The following is a 17,386-nucleotide window of genomic DNA, read 5'->3' as shown; positions in this document are numbered from 1 at the left end:
GGTTCCACCACAGATAATTCTTTATGTCTGGTCCTTAGTGTACCCTTGGTGACCAGAAAAAGAGCTGGGCGTAGAGAATGAGTTTTGAGTAGAGAATGAATAAAAGCACGTGCTTCTCTCCACAAACCCCGAGTCTATCCGTGATTCAGAGTCTGGCCTGGAGGCTTGGAGTCACTGGGAGCAAAGAGACTCCCTCCCGCAGCTCGAATCCACATACCCCTGGGCTTGTGTTCCCCTTAAGCTGTATACCTAGAATTCAAATTGTTTCTAGGTCTTTCCTTTTGGCAAGGCTAGGTGTCCTTATAGAAAAGGTCAACTAATTCTGCCAACTGAATGGGCCAATTTATATTTCTTCCAGTGCCATCTGAATCTCTTCTTGACCATAACTCAATTAATATGTGGTCAGACTTTTAGTCCCAGTGTAGCTCTATAGCAGAACTAACGTACTTTCCTTGAGATTTGCAGACCACTGGCCTTGAGGAGAGAAGGGCCAGACTTTCCCAGAAGATAAGGCTTGACTATATTTGAAAACAGCCCTCGCTGATGCCAGCAAGTCTGTTCAGGGTCACGGTGACATAGGACTCTCCAGCACGGAGCTCCCCTCCTTTTTTCCCTGCTCTCCTCTTTAAAGCCCTCTGGCTGCCCCCGGACTGGGAAGATGGTCTTTGAGACATTTGTCCACCATTTCTCAGGTTGCCAGCTTCCCAGATAAAGCAGACTCTGTTTTCCCACCATCATTTGTCTCTCGAGTATCAATTTTCAAGTGGCAAGCAGCCAGACTTGAGTTCAGAACCAGTCCTCCGTCCAATAGCTCTCGTGACCATTAAACACCACGGCCTTAACCTCTCACAGAGGAACTCGGTTGAGAAAGGCTGTTAAGGGCTTCAAATATCTCTACCCATATTTGTATCTATATCCATCTCGGATTGAAATTAAAAAAATATCTATTGCCTTGAAGGGTAATGATAATATATGGGCAGACTTTAAGCTTTTATCAATTGGTGTATGAAAACTGATGCCCTCTTTCAATTTGCACACATGATTATTTAGGAGGCCAAAACTATATCCAAGCACTCAAATAATCATGATATAATTAATATCCATGTACTTAGTGCTGCATTAAAGTCTCCATGGCATAGGATGGTGCAAGCCTATTTCCATAGACTCAACAGATATGAGTTGGACGAACAGGATGGTTGAGAGAACATTCAGACCTTCTGTAAGTTTCAGAAGCTCTATCTAGGAAGAGGTGCATAGGGAAAACCCCAGTAGGGAGGAATCAACCGTGAAGCTCATTTCTAGTGGGAGGAGATCTGACAGCTACTGTTACCCATGAGATCGCTGGTAGAGAAGGGTGTGGTTAACCGAACCCTCCCTTATTTTTACCCCATTTCCCAATCTCTGTCTTCTGGTTCAATCCAGTAGGTTTCTGTCCTGACGCCCACCATCAACTTGTCAGCACCATCTCAAGTGGCTGGCCTCATGGTGGAGGGATCCTCCATTCCCCTTGGAGATTGCTGGCGTATTTCAGAGAAACTGTTCCAAATATAAGAAAGGAACACTACAAACCTGGACATGAATGCGTGTCCCCCAGGACTCCCATGAATCGGGAAGGCGGGATCAAAACTTAGCTAAGGACTCTTCCTGGCTTCATTCTTTAGTTCATTCAGTGAATTTTTCATTGTTTCATTCATTCAACATGTAGTGTGTCAGGTTCCTGAACTAAACAGAGAGATATTGTCTTTCTCTGATGACAGCTGCAGTCTACACGTGCCAGTCATTGAGCTGAGTGCTGGGATATATCTTTTTGGTTAAGTTCTCCTGGAAGCAAGACCCTGGGGCAATAGTTTGAGGACAAGTAACTTACTTGGGAGTTGATCGAAGGAACACTAATCAGAGAATAGGTTTGTGAGACCAGGTGGAAAGAAACTGAAAAGGGTGCAGTACTGAGAATATTGCTGGTATGGGCAATTGGAGCTCAATACTGTTGGAGAATTCCGGAAGGAAGTATAGAATCTGTCTTGGAATTTCCCATCCAGGGTGAAAAAATGTGGTATTTATCCTCCAGCTCCCGTCTGTCACTGGCTGGCATTTGGTTTCCCTGAATTGGGCTGAGAGAAAATCCTCAGGCAGGGTAGCCCAGGTGCTTCTATTAAAGGACACTGGCAGGTACTGGGATGGTGAGCGCCCTGAGATTATGGACAAGGCACAGCCAGGGTCAGCGATAAAGCCTAATGGTAAACCATAGCCACAACAATTTGGGCTGGAATCAAGATTTGCTATAAACCTCTGTGTCTTAATCTGCTCAGACTATTATAAGAAAATATCACCGACTGGGTGACTTAAGCAACTGAAATTTATTTCATACAGTTCTGGAGCCTGAGAAGTCCAAAATCATGGCACTGGTTGATTTGATATCTGGCAAGAGCCCTCTTACTCGTTTGTAGATGGACACATCTTTACTATGTCCTCACATGGCAGAGAGAACAAGAGTGGGAGAGATCATCTCTCTCATATCTCTTCTTATAACAGCACCAATACCATTCATGAAGGTTCACCCTCATGACCTCTGCATCTCTCAAAGGCCTCACTTCCTAATACCACCACAGCTGGAATTGGAGCTCCAACTGAGGGATTTTGAGGAAAAGCAAACATTCAACCCATAGCAATACTGTAATGAAGGCATTGTGCTATTGGCCAAAGGACAGACAGATAGATCAGTGGGGAGTGTGAAAAGAGATTCATGCACATAAAATCAACTGACTTTGGCAAAAGTATGAAGAGAATTCACTGGAGAAAATAATTGTCTTTTCAGCAAATGATACCAGAACAACTGAACATCCATACATAAAATATGAACCTTGATCTATACTTCACATCATTTACAAAAACTAACTCAAAATCAATCACAGACATAATTGCAAGAACTAGAACTATAGAAAGAAATGTAAGGAGAAAAGTCTTTGTGACTTTGGGCTATGCAAAGATTTCTCAAATATGACACCAGAAACATGACGAAGAAGAAAATGATGAGTGGGATCCCATCAAAATTAAAAACTGCTCTTTGAAAACCACTGTTAAGAAAATAAGGACAGGGGGCGCCTGGGTGGTTCAGAGGGTTAAAGCCTCTGCCTTCAGCTCAGGTCATGATCCCACGGTCCTGGGGCAGAGAGCCCGCTTCCTCCTTTCTCTCTCTACCTGCCTCTCTGCCTATGTGTGATCTCTCTCTGTCAAATAAATAAATAAAATCTTAAAAAAAAAAAAAGGACAGGCCACCAATTGGAAAACTATTGGCCAAATGCATATCTGATAAAGTATTTGTATATAGAATATATAAAGAACTTCAAAAATCAATAACAAGAAAACGAACAACCCAATAAAAATGGGTAAAAGGTCTGAACAGACAATTCGCCAAAGAATATATACAGTGGCAAATAAGCACATAAAAATAATCATTTCATACACTATGTATTTATTAGAATGGCCAAAAGCAAGCAAACAGACAAAACCACACACACACATACCACACACAACATCAATACCAAGTATTGTTGCTAATGCAAATCAGTTAGAACTCTGATGAGAACCCCCTGCTGATGGAAATGCAAAATGGTACAGCTACTCTGGAAATTATTTGGCAGTTTATTAGAGTTAATGTATGTTACCATCTTACCTATCAATCCTACACTAGATATTGCCCAATAGAAATGTCAACCACATGCACACAAAAACCTATACATAAACACTTATAACAGTTTAATTCATAATCATGAAAAACTGGGAGCACCACCCAATTCCTCCAACTGGGGAATGCATAAACAAACCAGGACGTCTCTGTAAAGGCCCCCTTTAAGCAAACAGTCTTGAGCAGTGGAATCCAAACAGATCCATCAGGTGATTCACCTCGGAATATCCATAGGTCCTGAGTAACCAATGCATTACTTACAACCAGACACAGTTACCAAAAGAAGGAAGATTCCATACATGGCCATACTTCCTCATCTCCCCCTCCTTTAAAAGCAACACCCATCCACTACCCAGTGGCAGACAGTCTCTCCTCTTCTGTCCTGCCCACTGATCCCTTGTGGTGTAATTCAATACTCGTCTATCTCCTTTGCTCAGCTGTGGGTGAATTCTTTCACCACTGAACCATCGGCTTCCACCTGCTTATCACCCCACATTTGGGGGCCACCATCTGATCAAGAGAAACCCCATTTAGACATCATAACTTTTCCCTGAGCCACAGAACAAACTCCTGGGAATATAGACGTTCTGCTAAGTGTAAGAAGGTTCAACAGGTCGTGGCCTGTTCAATCCCACTCATAGAACACCCTCAAAAAGGCAAAATTTATAGGGACAGGAAACACATCAGTTGTTGCCAGGGGCTGAAGGTGGACCACAGGATCTACTTCAAAGGGTGCATGAGAATTTCAAGAGGGGGATGGAATGGTTCTCTCTCTTGGTTCAGGTGGTGGTTGTGGGGCTGCATGCCTTTGTGACAACTCAGAACCGCACACTAAATTGGGTGACTTTTACAGACCATGTACACACAGGCTGTCCTATTTAGGACCTTATGTTCTCACGGAGAAGCATTTTCATGAACTGGCACTGACCATTCTCAGTGATCAATCTCAGTGCCAAGGGCAGGGCAACAGGGGAGGGGCTCCCAACTGGGAGAGAGAATCTTATGTCCTCAGGGATCCTACTGAAAGGGGAATAATGCTTAGTGCTTTACCTGGATGATTGTACATCTTCATGATAAGCTAAGTGAGATAATAGGCTTTCTTTTTAAATATCTTTATTTTTATCAAAATGATACATGCAGATAAACTCAAGAGTCACATAATCTCACAAAACTTGTGACAAACAGCTTACCAACCCTCACCCTTCCATGCTCTCCCTTCCATTAGTTATGTGATAGGTTTTCTTTAATTAATTTATTTATTTTAGACAGAGAGTATGAGTGAGGGGAGGGCAGAAGGAGAGGGAGAAGCAGACTCCCCACTGAGCATGGAACCCAATGCAGGGCTCCATCCCAGGGCTCCAGGACCATGGCCTGAACCAAAATCAAGAGTCAGATGTTCAACGGACTGAGCCACCCAGGCAGCCCATTTTTTAAAAAGCTGTATTTATTTATTTTTTTATTTAAGAGAGAGAGAGAGAGTTCTGTGATAATTTGGTGAGATCAGGACTCTTACTTACCTTATTATGACTCTGTGGACCCTCGTCACAGCTGAACTAGGTCATAAACCAAACTACTTTTCCTTTCTGGCACAACTTTTTATTTTTTAATTTTTTTGTCATGAAAAATTGTCAGGTTTTATGTTTGCTTGGTTTTCTACGTACATATCACTTTTCAACCACAAACTCTTTATTGTGTTGTCAAAACCTCCTCCCCATGTTCGTCTGTGCCAAATGTGCTGTGTTAACTTCACCTTTCAGAAGATGAATTTCCTGGAGCCCTGGGGCCCTTTCCGGTCTGAACTGGCCCCCCTGTGTTTCTGGCACTCTGCTGTCACTCTCAGATCTTCTGTCACCACATTGTGGTGGCTCCCTTCATTTTTCCCCTTCATTCTGGCTTCTCTATCCCCTGCATTTTTTTTTTCTTGGTTACACCTTAATGGGCTTCCTTTTGATATTTGGAAATGTTCCACTCAAACTTCTTGCCACATAGCCAATGCTCGGTTAATGAGAACCTTCGTTATAATTATGAAAGCACAGTGGGGGTAACTTGGGGTGTGGGAAAACTTTTTGAGCATGTCGAACGGCACTCCTTGCACTCCTTGCTTATCGGGCCGTCCGGCTGACTGCTGGGAAGGGTCCTATCAGTTCATCTCAAAGAAAGGGGCTCAGATGTGGCTTCGCATTCACTTCACCTCCACCCGTCACTAAGGGGTGTGTGTTCACTCTGTTCAGTGCCCTTCCACCCCCTTTCTCTCTGATCCTGCTCAATGACCCAGGCAGGTAGCGCTACCCCCACCTCACAGCTGGGAAGTTGGAGGCCCCAAGTGGTTTGGGTTGCTCTCCCCTATCACCAGTCATGCCATTCAGGCTCTTTGAGAAAGCCCCATGGGATTGGCAGAGTGCCCAGAACTCTGGGTATTATGTGGCCACAAGTCCAGTGTCGGCAGGTGAAGGCTTCACCTGAAGTCTGGGAGAGGGAGTGATCCTGGGTAATTGGCAGCCAGTCCAGGAGTGTGGGAAGGTCAAGGCACACAGAGAGGCTCCTTTGTAATGACTTCCAGTTCTGGCCTGTACGTTCCCCTCCAGGACCCTCGCCAACTCCACCGCAAAGGCCCAAGGCAGGTGCTTCCAGAATGGTCTCCTGACAAGCCTGCGGACACCTCCCCCTCCAAGTTCCATGCGTCCCTCCCCAGGCTCCTGCCAACGATACTCTGGGTGGTGGAGTTACTGTCCTCCCCTGAATTTCCGGCTTAGGACAGAACAGCGGGGAGGGCCCCAGGAACGTCTATAGGAACCACACCCTCCGTGGAAGGTATAAAGGGAAAGGCTGGCACTGACCACCCCCACCACCTGCTGTGACGATGAAACCCGGCAGCCTCCTCCCCTTCATGGTGCTCCTTGCCCTCCAAATCCTCAAATCCTGGGCTGCGGAAGATGCTAGCAAAGGTGAGTTGGAGTGTCTCTGGACATATCCAGGTACCAGGGTCCCTGATGGCTCAGCATGGTGGTACCTTCTTCTTAGTCCAGGAGCTGACCTTGAAGTCACCTTTCCCATGGTCTGGCCCATGGCCCTTAATTTCAGGCACCTCTCTGAGGACTTCAGCTAAGAGTTCCTAGGCATCCAGAAACCCACCTTTCCCCAGATGGACCCCATAACCCCAGCCCCGTGTATTGCTTGTCATTGTCTCTCTGCAACTCCTTCTCTGCTCTTTGCTCCATCACATTATTTGGGTCTCTGTTTCATTTTCCAAAATGTTCTCTTTTACTCTTACTGTTTCTTTTTTAATGGTCACTCTGTCTCAATTTACTTGCCAGTTGGTCTGCAATCTGTCCTGATGAGTTGCCTCTCCTACTACTGAGGTCCCTCTCCACCTCCTTCACAGTGAATGGTGGGCCCGGAGCACCTGACCATGAGCTCTGTCCAACCATGTACTGGAGCAGGCTTATACTGTTCACAACAGCTGAAGGTCACATTCTCAAGACTTTTGAGAGCCAGTGAACATCATGTTGGTAGCCTGGAATCAGCCACAGTGGTGATATTTACACCACAGAAATTGGCAAATGCCCAAAAGCTTCTCTAAAAACATTTGCCAGCACCTCACCGTCTATACCTTCTTTCTTGCATTGACTCCCTCTTGGTTGAGTGGCTGGCTGAGCCCGGCACCGCCCCTCACCTGCTTTCAGCCTGGAAACCCAAAAGCTCCCTTTCTTCCTTTGGGGTCGGCTGCTCGAGTTTGGTTTTTCTCCCATCCTGGGAAGGTGGTTCCTTGTCCAGGATTGTGGTTGTGACTCAGAATCAGCTTCCTCTTCTCCCTTGTTCTCACCCTTAGAAAACGCCAAGTACGGAGACTGCCCCTTCACACCTCCTGTGATGTGCTTTGTGTTTGAACCCCCTCAGTGCCAGAGCGACTGGCAGTGTCCAAAGGAGCAGAAATGCTGTCGTGAATATTGTGGCATCAAATGTGTGGATCCTGTAGACCCATCAAAGCCTGGTGAGGCAACACAGCCCGGGAAGAGGGGACCAGGGAGATTATAGCTTAAGAACACATATCTTGGAGAAGTAGCGGGGAATCCCCAAAACTGGGCTGGAGGGTAGGGCCGAACCACAGCTGACTGACTCCTGTTCTCGGTGAGTCAGTCCATGAACTGGTGAGCTAGTCAATGAGTTAGCCACTCATTCAGCTACTGAGTCACTCTGTCTGTTGGACACTTATAACACTGGTTGTGTTCCCCTTGGTGGAACAGGCGCTCCATCAGGACATACACTGGCCTCAGTTTGGCTGCGGGTAGAGAGGAAGTGATTGGCATGTACAAATTAGAGATGGGGTAGGAGGTGGGGTGCTGTCTAGCGGGCAAGCCTCTGAGTTGTACTCCCATTCTCACCAGTTATGGTCAATCCTGGGAAATGTCCAGTGGTCACTGAGCAGTGCAAGAGGCCCAACCCTAGGGACTTCTGCCTGAATGACGGCCACTGCCTTCATGGTCTCAAGTGCTGCAAGGGGGTATGTGGGAATTCCTGTGTTGAGCCAGTGAAAGGTAAGTTCTTGTACAGAGCCACATCCCCAGTGTCCTACCAGGGTGCCACACTGTGTGAATGAGGAAGTTGCTTGGAATCTCCCTTTACACCACTTGCCCCGCCCCTCCAAGTAGATCCACTGTCTGTCAACACCATTCACCCACAGTTTCCTAAGCAAGTGTTTCCCAGGGTCAGGTGTGAGTGACTGCTAGTGCTGGGCCTGGGAGGAAAGGCTTCTTGGAATGAGCCAGAAGAAAGGAGCCATGATACAAGAGGCAAGAATTTTATCTTTTCACATCACTTCTGCCTCTGACCCACCATGGGACTATGAGTGACTGACTGCACCTTCCTTAGCCTCAGTGTCCCCAGCTGTAAAATGGACACAAGTATTTCCACCAAGATACTAAATGTAAAAGCAAAGTGCTGTGTGCGTGGAGAGAGTGTTGCTGTGGTGATGGCCTTGATTGGCTAGGTTGTCTGGAACCACAGGAAACCCCAGTACTGTTTTGACTATTCTAGCCCCGTGTTCTCTCTCTTCTTATCCCAAGGGATGTAGGGCCCACTGACAGGGGACCCTCTGGTTGGGAGGAAAGTAAAGGTCCCTGGGACTGTTCCTCTGGTGAGGCTCTATTTTATTTTCTTTCCACAGATGTATTCTTGCCAGTTCAACAAGATTAGGACTTCCCGGTACGTGTGGTCTGAGGATTCCTTTGTTCCCCAAGCCCAAGAAAAAGGAAAGTGTCTTGATGCAGGTGTGGCTCCATGACAAACACCTCCAGGGTGCTAATGTTGGGTCTGTTTTATCCGTGTATGCCCAGCATCCAACGTGAGGCTTGGCACACAAGAGGAAATGACAGTTCATTAGTGAATAAATAAAGACCCAATGTTTTCTCTGTATTTCCATCTTCAATCTTCATCTGCAATCTTGACTCATTGCATCTGGTCTAGGATAGGAGGGGTGGGTGAAGAATGACATGTGTGCATGTATGGGGTTTCTCTCCTAAGCTAGGAGGTGAAAATAGAACATTTCAGAGCCTAGAAGATATGGTTTTGAATCCTGAGTCTGTAGAATACTGGCTCTGTAATTTGGGACACATTTGTGGGACTTTGTCCCACTGAGCCTCAGTTTTGCTATCTGTAACATAGGGAGAATAGCAGTGTGAAGTCGGTGGAGTGGAGCATGAGAGGCATAATGTGTGAACTGATGAGCCCAACAACTGTCACCTGGTGACAGGAAGAGGTGAAAAGCTGCTTGAGAATGGTGAGGTCCCCCAGCACCTCACCCTCACTCCCAACCTCACTGCGGGGATCCCCGAGTCAGGGGTAAAGCCATCAGGTAGAGAATGAGAGGCTCCTCATCTGGAAAAACTGAACTACTCCAAGGAAAGATCCTGCAGTGAGAGACAGATGGCGTTAAAGATAACTAACCTTAGCAATCACCAGTACCTGTGGTGTCTGCTTTTCCCTGATCACCAGTACCCGTAGTGTCCACTTTTCCCTGGCCACGTGGCTAGGCTGAGTTGTTCACCTCCCTTTTCAACTGAGTGTAGTTGGTTGTACGCTCTGGTCAGTGAAATGGGAGTGGGAGTGATGTGTTCCATTCTGGATCTGGCCTATAAAACTCCCTCAGCATCTGCGTGTGCCATGGAGAGGACATCAGGACCTGGAGGAAGGAGCCTGGGGTTCTGAATTTCTGGGTGGGTCCCAGCCACCCTCTGCACTTGCTGGGGACTATGCCATAAACAAAACAGCCCATGTGTACTGAGTTAAGGCACTGAGATTTGGAAATCGTGTGTGACATGAATGGTACAGTTCCTGACCACTGTTTGGAGTCCAATGTCAGCCCACTTGATGGCCTTGCTCCATTTCTTGCCTTTGGGTTCTTCATGATGCCTCATTTCATCATGGATCCCCTATGAACGTGTTTCTAGTCCATCTCTGGGTGGGGTTGGGGGTGGGAAATGAAGTGAGAAGAATCTGAAACCTCAGCTTTCCTCTCTTTGGCCAGATGGTCAGTTGTAGATGAAAAAAAAGTTCCCTGATGCTATTTTATAAGCAAGAGACCCTGATCAGGGTTAGACCTTCTCACCCAGGCATTTCCATCTGTAGCTCCGCCAGAGCTGCTGGAGGAGAGGCTGGTTCTCCCCTCCCTGCTCTCTTAGACTGCACAGTGATGTCCCTGCCCCTGCTCTGGGTGCCAGGCCTTTTGGGTATCCCCGCAGATCATCCCAGAACTCTGGAGGATTCCCCAGATGTTCCTTTCTTCCCAGCTCTCCCCCTTCTCTTTGAATCTTTTCCCTTCCTTATGCAACTCCTTTCCCTGTACCTCTATATCCCCTTTTCCTGGAATGTGCCAGCCCTTCACTACAGGAATACCGTGTATCAGTACATTATCTGCACTTCTGGCTTTTGGTGGGGCTGTGGGGGACTCAAATTTCAGTGTCTGTGGATTCTGTGTGGTGGAGCAGTGATGGTCTGGAAGAGGGGAGGGAGAAAGCAATCTTTTGGGTGGTGGTTAAAGGGAAAAGGTGGCAGTCTTCCACTCTGGCTCAAGCTTACTCTTAACCAGCTTATCTGAACTCAAATATCTGGACCACAAGATTAATCTTTCCCTGCAAGTCTTTCAGGGTTTTTATGAATCTGATCTTATTACATGGGGTCTATTCATTCTGACCTTATTGTGTTAAAAGAGCATCTGGCCCTCCCCGACTCTGGATACATTTTGAACTTGACCTACATTGACTGACAGCTCTGTACCCAAGTCACTTCTTGCCTGTCCCTTGGTTTTTTCCATTCTTAGGAAAAGGATGGAGAAAATACTCTCTCATCCTGATTCTTTTCAAATAGATCTCCCTTTGTGGAAGTTAGCTGACTCAGTCTCTCGAGGTACAGGCAGCAGGAACATTGGGAAACCACCTGGCCGGGCTTCAGGAACAGTGGTTGTCCCCAGCTCGACTGTTGACTCAGCAGTGACACTGGGCATGACCTCTCATTTGTGTAATGAAAGGATGGATCAGCCAACTTCCAGTGTCCCACTTTATTCTGCTGTTTTACAAACTAATGACTCACAGGTTACTTTTGAAGGAAAGCCCTGGAAGGAAAACCTCATCCTGTTCTAGGAACTCCCTGAAGTCCATGAACTCCCTCCATCTCTTGGCCTTGGCTTAGCTTCATCTTCTCTGGTGGCTGCGACCACCTTCCAGAGCACCTGCTTGCCTGCTGATTGCGACTCAGGAGTGTCCCAGTCAGCCACAACTAAAAAGTCAGAGACCATCTGTCTAGTAACAACTTCTTAGGGTACAGATGGAGAAACTGAGGTCCAAGGAGACAATGTGCCCAAGATCCTTATAGCAAGTCAGTGGTGGGACTCAAAGCCCTGCATTCTTTTTCTTTATTTTCAGGTTTATGTTTTTCAGATGCTATAGTAGTTGCTGTGGTGTGCTGTCCATTTCCTCCCACAGGACTGAGGCACCCAGGCCTTCGGGCGCTGAGAGCCTTGGCGGCTGACGCTCACAGCCGAGTCCCTCCCTGGGAATTTCCCTGACCAGAGGGAGGTGCTATGTCTGAGGGTACACCCCCTTCCCGGGCAACCTGGGGAACCTGTATCCACTGACTGGTGGATGTTGAGGCACAAAGGCCAAACTCCCCAGTTCGATGAGGGACACCTCTTGAAGGGGCCCTGCCACTCCCGAGGTCCTGGTGGAATCGACCCAGGCTTTGTTGTAACTGTGTCCCACGTCCACTTCTCCTACACAACCAGCCTTTTGTACCTCTCACTGCTGTTCCTCTCCGAATAGTCCCCGGGAAACCTCTTGCACATAAATCGCTGACTCGGACTCACTTCTTGGAGCATCTGACCTAAAGAAGAGAGTAAAAAAGACCACCCAATAAAGACATTTACCCCAAACAAGCAAAGAACTCTTTAAAAATCAACAAGAAAACAACTCAATTAAAAAATAGGTCAAAGACCTGAACAGACATGTCACCAAAGACCATATACAGATGGCAAAGAAGCACAAGAAAAGATCCTCCACATCCTATGGCGTCAGGGGAATGCAAGTAAAAATGGGATACTCTAGACACCTGTTAGCGTGGCTGAAATCTGGGACACGGACCACAGCAAGTGCTGGTGAGGATGTGGAGCGATGGGACCTCTCATGCATCCCAGTCTGGGGGGGAGGGTGTGCCTTGTTCTTTCTGATTCAAGTGCATTTTTCCTTGATTGCGATTAAACCTGATATACAATTTCAAATATTTCTTTAATTTTTTAGAGGAGAGAGGGGCAGAGAGAGAGAGAGGAGAGAGACAGAGACTCTCAAGCAGGCTCCACACCCAGTCCATGAGTCCAAGCAGGGCTTGATCTCATGACCCTGAGATCATGACCTGAGCCAAAACCAAGAACTGGATACTTAATGAGCTGAGCCACCCAAGTGCCCTTGATATACAATTTTAGATTTTTTTTTTGTTTACATTATAACCCAGTCTCCCAGTGTTATACAAACTTCATAAATGTCTTCATCTTCATGACAGCAGAGGTCATGTCCATCTGCTCTATGAATGTTTGAACAGCACACACTTGGATGGACAGGAAAAGTATGGTTCAGCTGAACTCAGCCAATGGCCACATTGTTACTCATTTCAAGGCTATGTCATCATTTCTGTAACTCCACAGGACAAACACTTTGTTCCCAGTCCTTGATTTCTATTGTAGATTACATACCTATGTCAATCTTTGTATGTGAATCATTTTTGTCTTTATTTCAGATTTTTCTGCTAGGACCGATGTCTAGATGTGGAATGTACTGAGTCAAAGGGTTTAGATATTTTTAAGGCTGTCAACACAAATCATTCTCTCTGTCCGTTCCCTGCAAAGCCTTTATGAAAATCAAATGAGGCAGAGGATATAATTGATCATGTTAGGCGCTTATGGGGGTGCTTGGAGACAGTCAGCCCTAGGAAATTTTGCCCACCTTTGAACAAAAGACATATCACATTTACATACAGAGACACACAAGCGTGCCTATAAAACTCCTGAACTATAATACAAATGAACCCATTTTCTTGGTACAGACCTTCTTGCCTACATTAAGTACGTGCTCTCCTGAGCATCTACAAACGGGCATGATAGGCTGTTAAATACTAATGTGCACAAGAACCTTAAATGCAGATTTGGAGGCAGTGGGTCATGGACGGGGCCCAAGCTGCCATATGTCTCAAGCTCTCAGGTATCCCAATGCTACCAGCCTGGGGACCACCACGTAGGTGGCAAGCAGGTATAGAACAAAGACACAACAGGCACAGAGAAACACACACATAGACATAAATAAAAACCCCCATATGGGCACTAATTTAAAATGTCTCAGAAATGTACTAGGAAACAGGGCTCGGACTTCCCAGGGCAGGGATCCACGCTTGATGGAAACAATCTGTTAGCACCTACCTAGAACCCAAGAAAAGCTATGCTCTGTGAGCTCATTGGGACTGCACTAAAATCCCACTGGTCCTTGCCAAGAGAGGAAGGAACAGATAAAGCGATGGTCAGTGTTCAGTAGTGCCAGCGTGGGGTGGGACAGAGAAAGACAGGACAATCGGGACATTCTCTCCCTGAAGTAGGTGCTATCCCCACAAATGGGGCTTGGATTCCTCCTGAAATGCCAGATCCAACCTCTTTGGAACCTGGCAGCCTTCCATTCCTCAGTACCATGCCTGAAACAGCAACAAGCTGACCAGCTGCCCCCAAGTCAGAAAGGCTGGCAGTGTCAGAAGGGGCACTTGGCACTGTGGCTCTGGTTCTATCCCACTCGTGATGTCCTGTGAACATGTGGGCAGGACCTTGCCCTTTCCTGAGCCCTGGTCTGTCCACCTCTGCACCAGGGTGAGACCCATCACCATCCCTTATCTATTTCTTTTGTTTTTTAAAAGATTTTATTTATTTATTTGACAGACAGAGATCACAAGTAGGCAGAGAGGCAGGCAGAGAGAGAGAGGAGGGGAAGCAGGCTCCATGCTGAGCAGAGAGCCCGATGCAGGGCTCGATCCCAGGACCCTGGGATCATGACCTGAGCAAAGGCAGAGGCTTTAACCCACTGTGTAGCCACCCAGGCGCCCCTCCTTACTCATTTCTTACTTCCTTTCTCTCACCCCCAACTCAGACACTCTGCACCTTTGTGTTTCATTCAGTTGAGAGCCCAGGGATCATTTAATCCAGTCTCTGCAGTGTATTCACAGGGAAACTGAGGACCTAAAAGGAGAAAGCGCCGGTCCCCACTTTTGGAACCTGTGTCCCTTCTCTCAGTTGACCTTGTAGCCCCAGCCGGTGGGTGAGTTCCCCTAAAATGAGTTTGTCTAACGAAGAAGCCAGCTCCAGATCAGCTCCTTTTTATGACCCTGAAACAACTTCTCACGCGACAGAACACATTCAGGCTCTTGAGAGAATGCGTTCTCGTCGAGGGGGTGTGTCTGCCTGCTTCTAAGATTTTACCATATTTTTCCCACCAGTTTTTTCACTGAGTAGCTTCTTATTTCCTATACTTCCAATGTACAGACCTGGTATATAATTTGCCGATATACTCATAACACCTAGGTATATTTAACTAACCTGTTGTAAAATACGGCCCAGGGAGAAAAGTGCCTAAATCATAAAATGTGCAAATATAATGAATGGTTATAAAGCAAATCCCATGTAAACACCACTCAGATCAAGATGAAAAATAAGTTTGCTGGGACTTAGAAACATGTTCCCAGCCATAGCTTCCTTTCTCAGGCAAAGTGAACCAGTAAGCTGATTTCTGGGGTAATCACTTGTTTGCTTTTAGTTCTACGTTTAACTTTATGTAAATGTTTTCAAGGCAGTTGTATGCTTTCACTCATCATTATGCTGTGAAGTTCATTCAGGTTGTTGAGCGTAGCTGTGTACTGTCCATTTACACTTACAACCAATTGTAGGAATACACCAAACTTTGTCCAACATTCTAGAGCATACTGATGGACAACCGGGTTGTTTGCAGATTTGGACTATTTTGGATGACACTATTATGAACATTTCCATACCTGTCTCTTGCTCACATGTAAATGCATTTTTATTGGGGTTTGTTGCATCGGAAATGATGAGCTTTCTCAAATATATGAGATCACAACCAGTTGCTTTCCAAAGAATTGCCCCAGCTCAGTCTCTCACCAACAGTGGATGGGTCTTCCTGTTGTTCCTCATCCTTGTAAAAAACAACTCAGTGTTACCAAACAATTCAGTGTTGGCCGATTTGGTGGATACATAGTAGTGTCTCATTTTTTTGTTCTAATTTGCATTTCCCTGAGCAGTAAATAAGGCTGTAGGCTTCCAGGATGTTTATTGGACGTTTGCGTTTCATTTTTGTGCGTGAGGAGGCCATTCGTAGATCTTTTTACTAGACCAATCATTCTTGACATTTATTTATAGGAATTCTTTCTATATATTCTGCTTGCAGATATCTTCCCCAACCTGTGGTTTGCCTTTTTGTTTTTTTACAGTATCTTTTATCAAACAGAAATTTTAATTTATTGTAGTTAAACTTATCTTTTCTATAAGTAGTATTTTTCTGTCCTCTTTAAATAATCTTTTTCTAAAGGGGAACCTTCTTACACTGTTGGTGGAAATGCAAACCGGTGCAGTTACTCTGGAAAACAGAGTGGAGATTCCTCAAAACTTTAAAAATAGAACTACCCTATCTCCCAGCAATTGCATTGCTAGGTATTTATCCAAAGGATACAAAAATACAGATTTGAAGGGACACATACACCCTGATGTGTATGGCAGCATTATCAACAATAACCAAACTATGGAGAGAGCCCAAATGTCCATTGGCTGATGAATGGATAAGGAAGAGGTGGTGTATATATACAATGAAATGTTACTCAGCCATCAAAAGAATGAAATCTTGCCATTTGCACAATGTGGATGGAACTAGAATGTATTGTGCTAAGCAAAATAAGTCGGAGAAAGATAAATACCGTATGATGTCACTCCCATGTGGAATTTAGGAAACAAAACAGAGGAACAGGGGAAGGGGGAAAAAGAGAGAGGGAGGGAAGCAAACCCTTAAAGACTCTCAATGACAGAGAACAAACTGAGGGTTGATGGAGGTGGTGGGTGTGGGATGGGCTGGATGGGTGACTTGCTGTAATTAGAACTGGGTATTACCTGTAAGTAATGCATCACCAAATTCTACACCTGAAGCCAATTTTACCGTATATGTTAATTACCTAGAATTTAAGTAGAAACTTGAAATTTAAAAAAATCTTTCTCTAGACTGAAGTCATGAGACTATTATCCTCTGTTACATTCTAAAATCTTTATGGTTTTGCTTTTTATATTAAGTCTACAACCAGTTAGAACTGATTTTGCACAAGATGAGGATTAGTGATCAGGTTTCTCTTATTTTTCTTTTTTTCAAAAATACAGATACGGGGCACCTGGTGGCTCCATCAGCTAAGCATCTGACTCTTTTTTTTTTTTTCTTCTAAGATTTTATTTATTTATTTGACAGAGAGAGATCACAAGTAGGCAGAGAGGCAGGCAGAGAGAGAGAGGAGGAAGCAGGCTCCCTGCTGAGCAGAGAGCCCAATGTGGGACTCGATCCCAGGACCCTGAGATTATGACCAGAGCCGAAGGCAGCAGGCTTAACCCACTGAGCCACCCAGGTGCCCCAGCATCTGACTCTTGATCTCAGCTCAGGTCTTGATCTTAGGGTCATGAGTTCAAGCCCTGAGTTGGGTTCCATTCTGGGTGTGGAGCCTACTTAAAAAATAAAAATAAAAATTTAAATACGGAATATGGATATTTGTCCCAGTGGCATTTATTGAAAAGTCTCTCTTTCCCCCTACTGGTTTGCAAAATAACCTGTGACATAAATCGACTTCCTGCATATATATAGGGCACTATTTGGGGGCTGTTTATCCTATTCTGTTTTTGCTGTTTTCCAACGTATTGACTCTCAGTTGCAAATCCATCCTTTATTGTTGGCTTGGAATATGAGAACGTATCTCCCTTGCCAGCTGGTGCATGGTTCATCTTTGTCAGTATCGGGTGCAGGACAGGTATTGGAGGAAGAAAGCTCTTCTCTTCTGCTACAGATGTGTTTTCCTTTTTCTTGCTTCTACACCGCTGCCTGGTGTGTGTGTGTGTGTGTGTGTGTGTGTGTGTGTGTGGTG

At 45.6% G+C, this 17,386-nt stretch overlaps 1 protein-coding gene across 2 annotated transcripts; it reads left to right on the top strand.

The window, feature by feature from the left end:
- Positions 1-6,479: 6,479 nt before the first annotated feature.
- Positions 6,480-9,097, top strand: LOC101691378 (antileukoproteinase). 2 transcript variants are annotated; one of them, XM_013053268.2, is made up of 4 exons: positions 6,480-6,630; positions 7,515-7,676; positions 8,071-8,220; positions 8,850-9,097. In XM_013053268.2, the coding sequence occupies exons 1-4, from the start codon at positions 6,546-6,548 to the stop codon at positions 8,876-8,878; spliced, it is 426 nt and encodes a 141-aa protein (XP_012908722.1). In that variant the 5' UTR covers positions 6,480-6,545; the 3' UTR covers positions 8,879-9,097. The 2 variants fall into 2 exon arrangements, with proteins under 2 accessions (XP_012908722.1, XP_004746419.1); XM_004746362.3 differs by having other exon boundaries at positions 6,515-6,630; positions 7,485-7,676.
- Positions 9,098-17,386: the final 8,289 nt, after the last annotated feature.

The sequence above is a fragment of the Mustela putorius genome, unplaced genomic scaffold, assembly GCF_011764305.1.
Source record: "Mustela putorius furo isolate JIRA1106 unplaced genomic scaffold, ASM1176430v1.1 tig00000592_pilon_pilon_pilon, whole genome shotgun sequence".
Classification (NCBI taxonomy): Eukaryota; Metazoa; Chordata; class Mammalia; order Carnivora; family Mustelidae; genus Mustela; species Mustela putorius.
This window is presented reverse-complemented; position numbering and strand designations above follow the sequence as displayed.

Bases quoted from the DNA above. Each gene is read 5' to 3' on its own strand.
- LOC101691378 (XM_004746362.3), top strand. From the start codon at position 6,546: ATGAAACCCGGCAGCCTCCTCCCCTTCATGGTGCTCCTTGCCCTCCAA. The intron at 6,631-7,484 runs GTGAGTTGGAGT...ACTCAGAATCAG, and splicing joins TGCGGAAGATGCTAGCAAAG to CTTCCTCTTCTCCCTTGTTC. The intron at 8,221-8,849 runs GTAAGTTCTTGT...TTCTTTCCACAG, and splicing joins CTGTGTTGAGCCAGTGAAAG to ATGTATTCTTGCCAGTTCAA.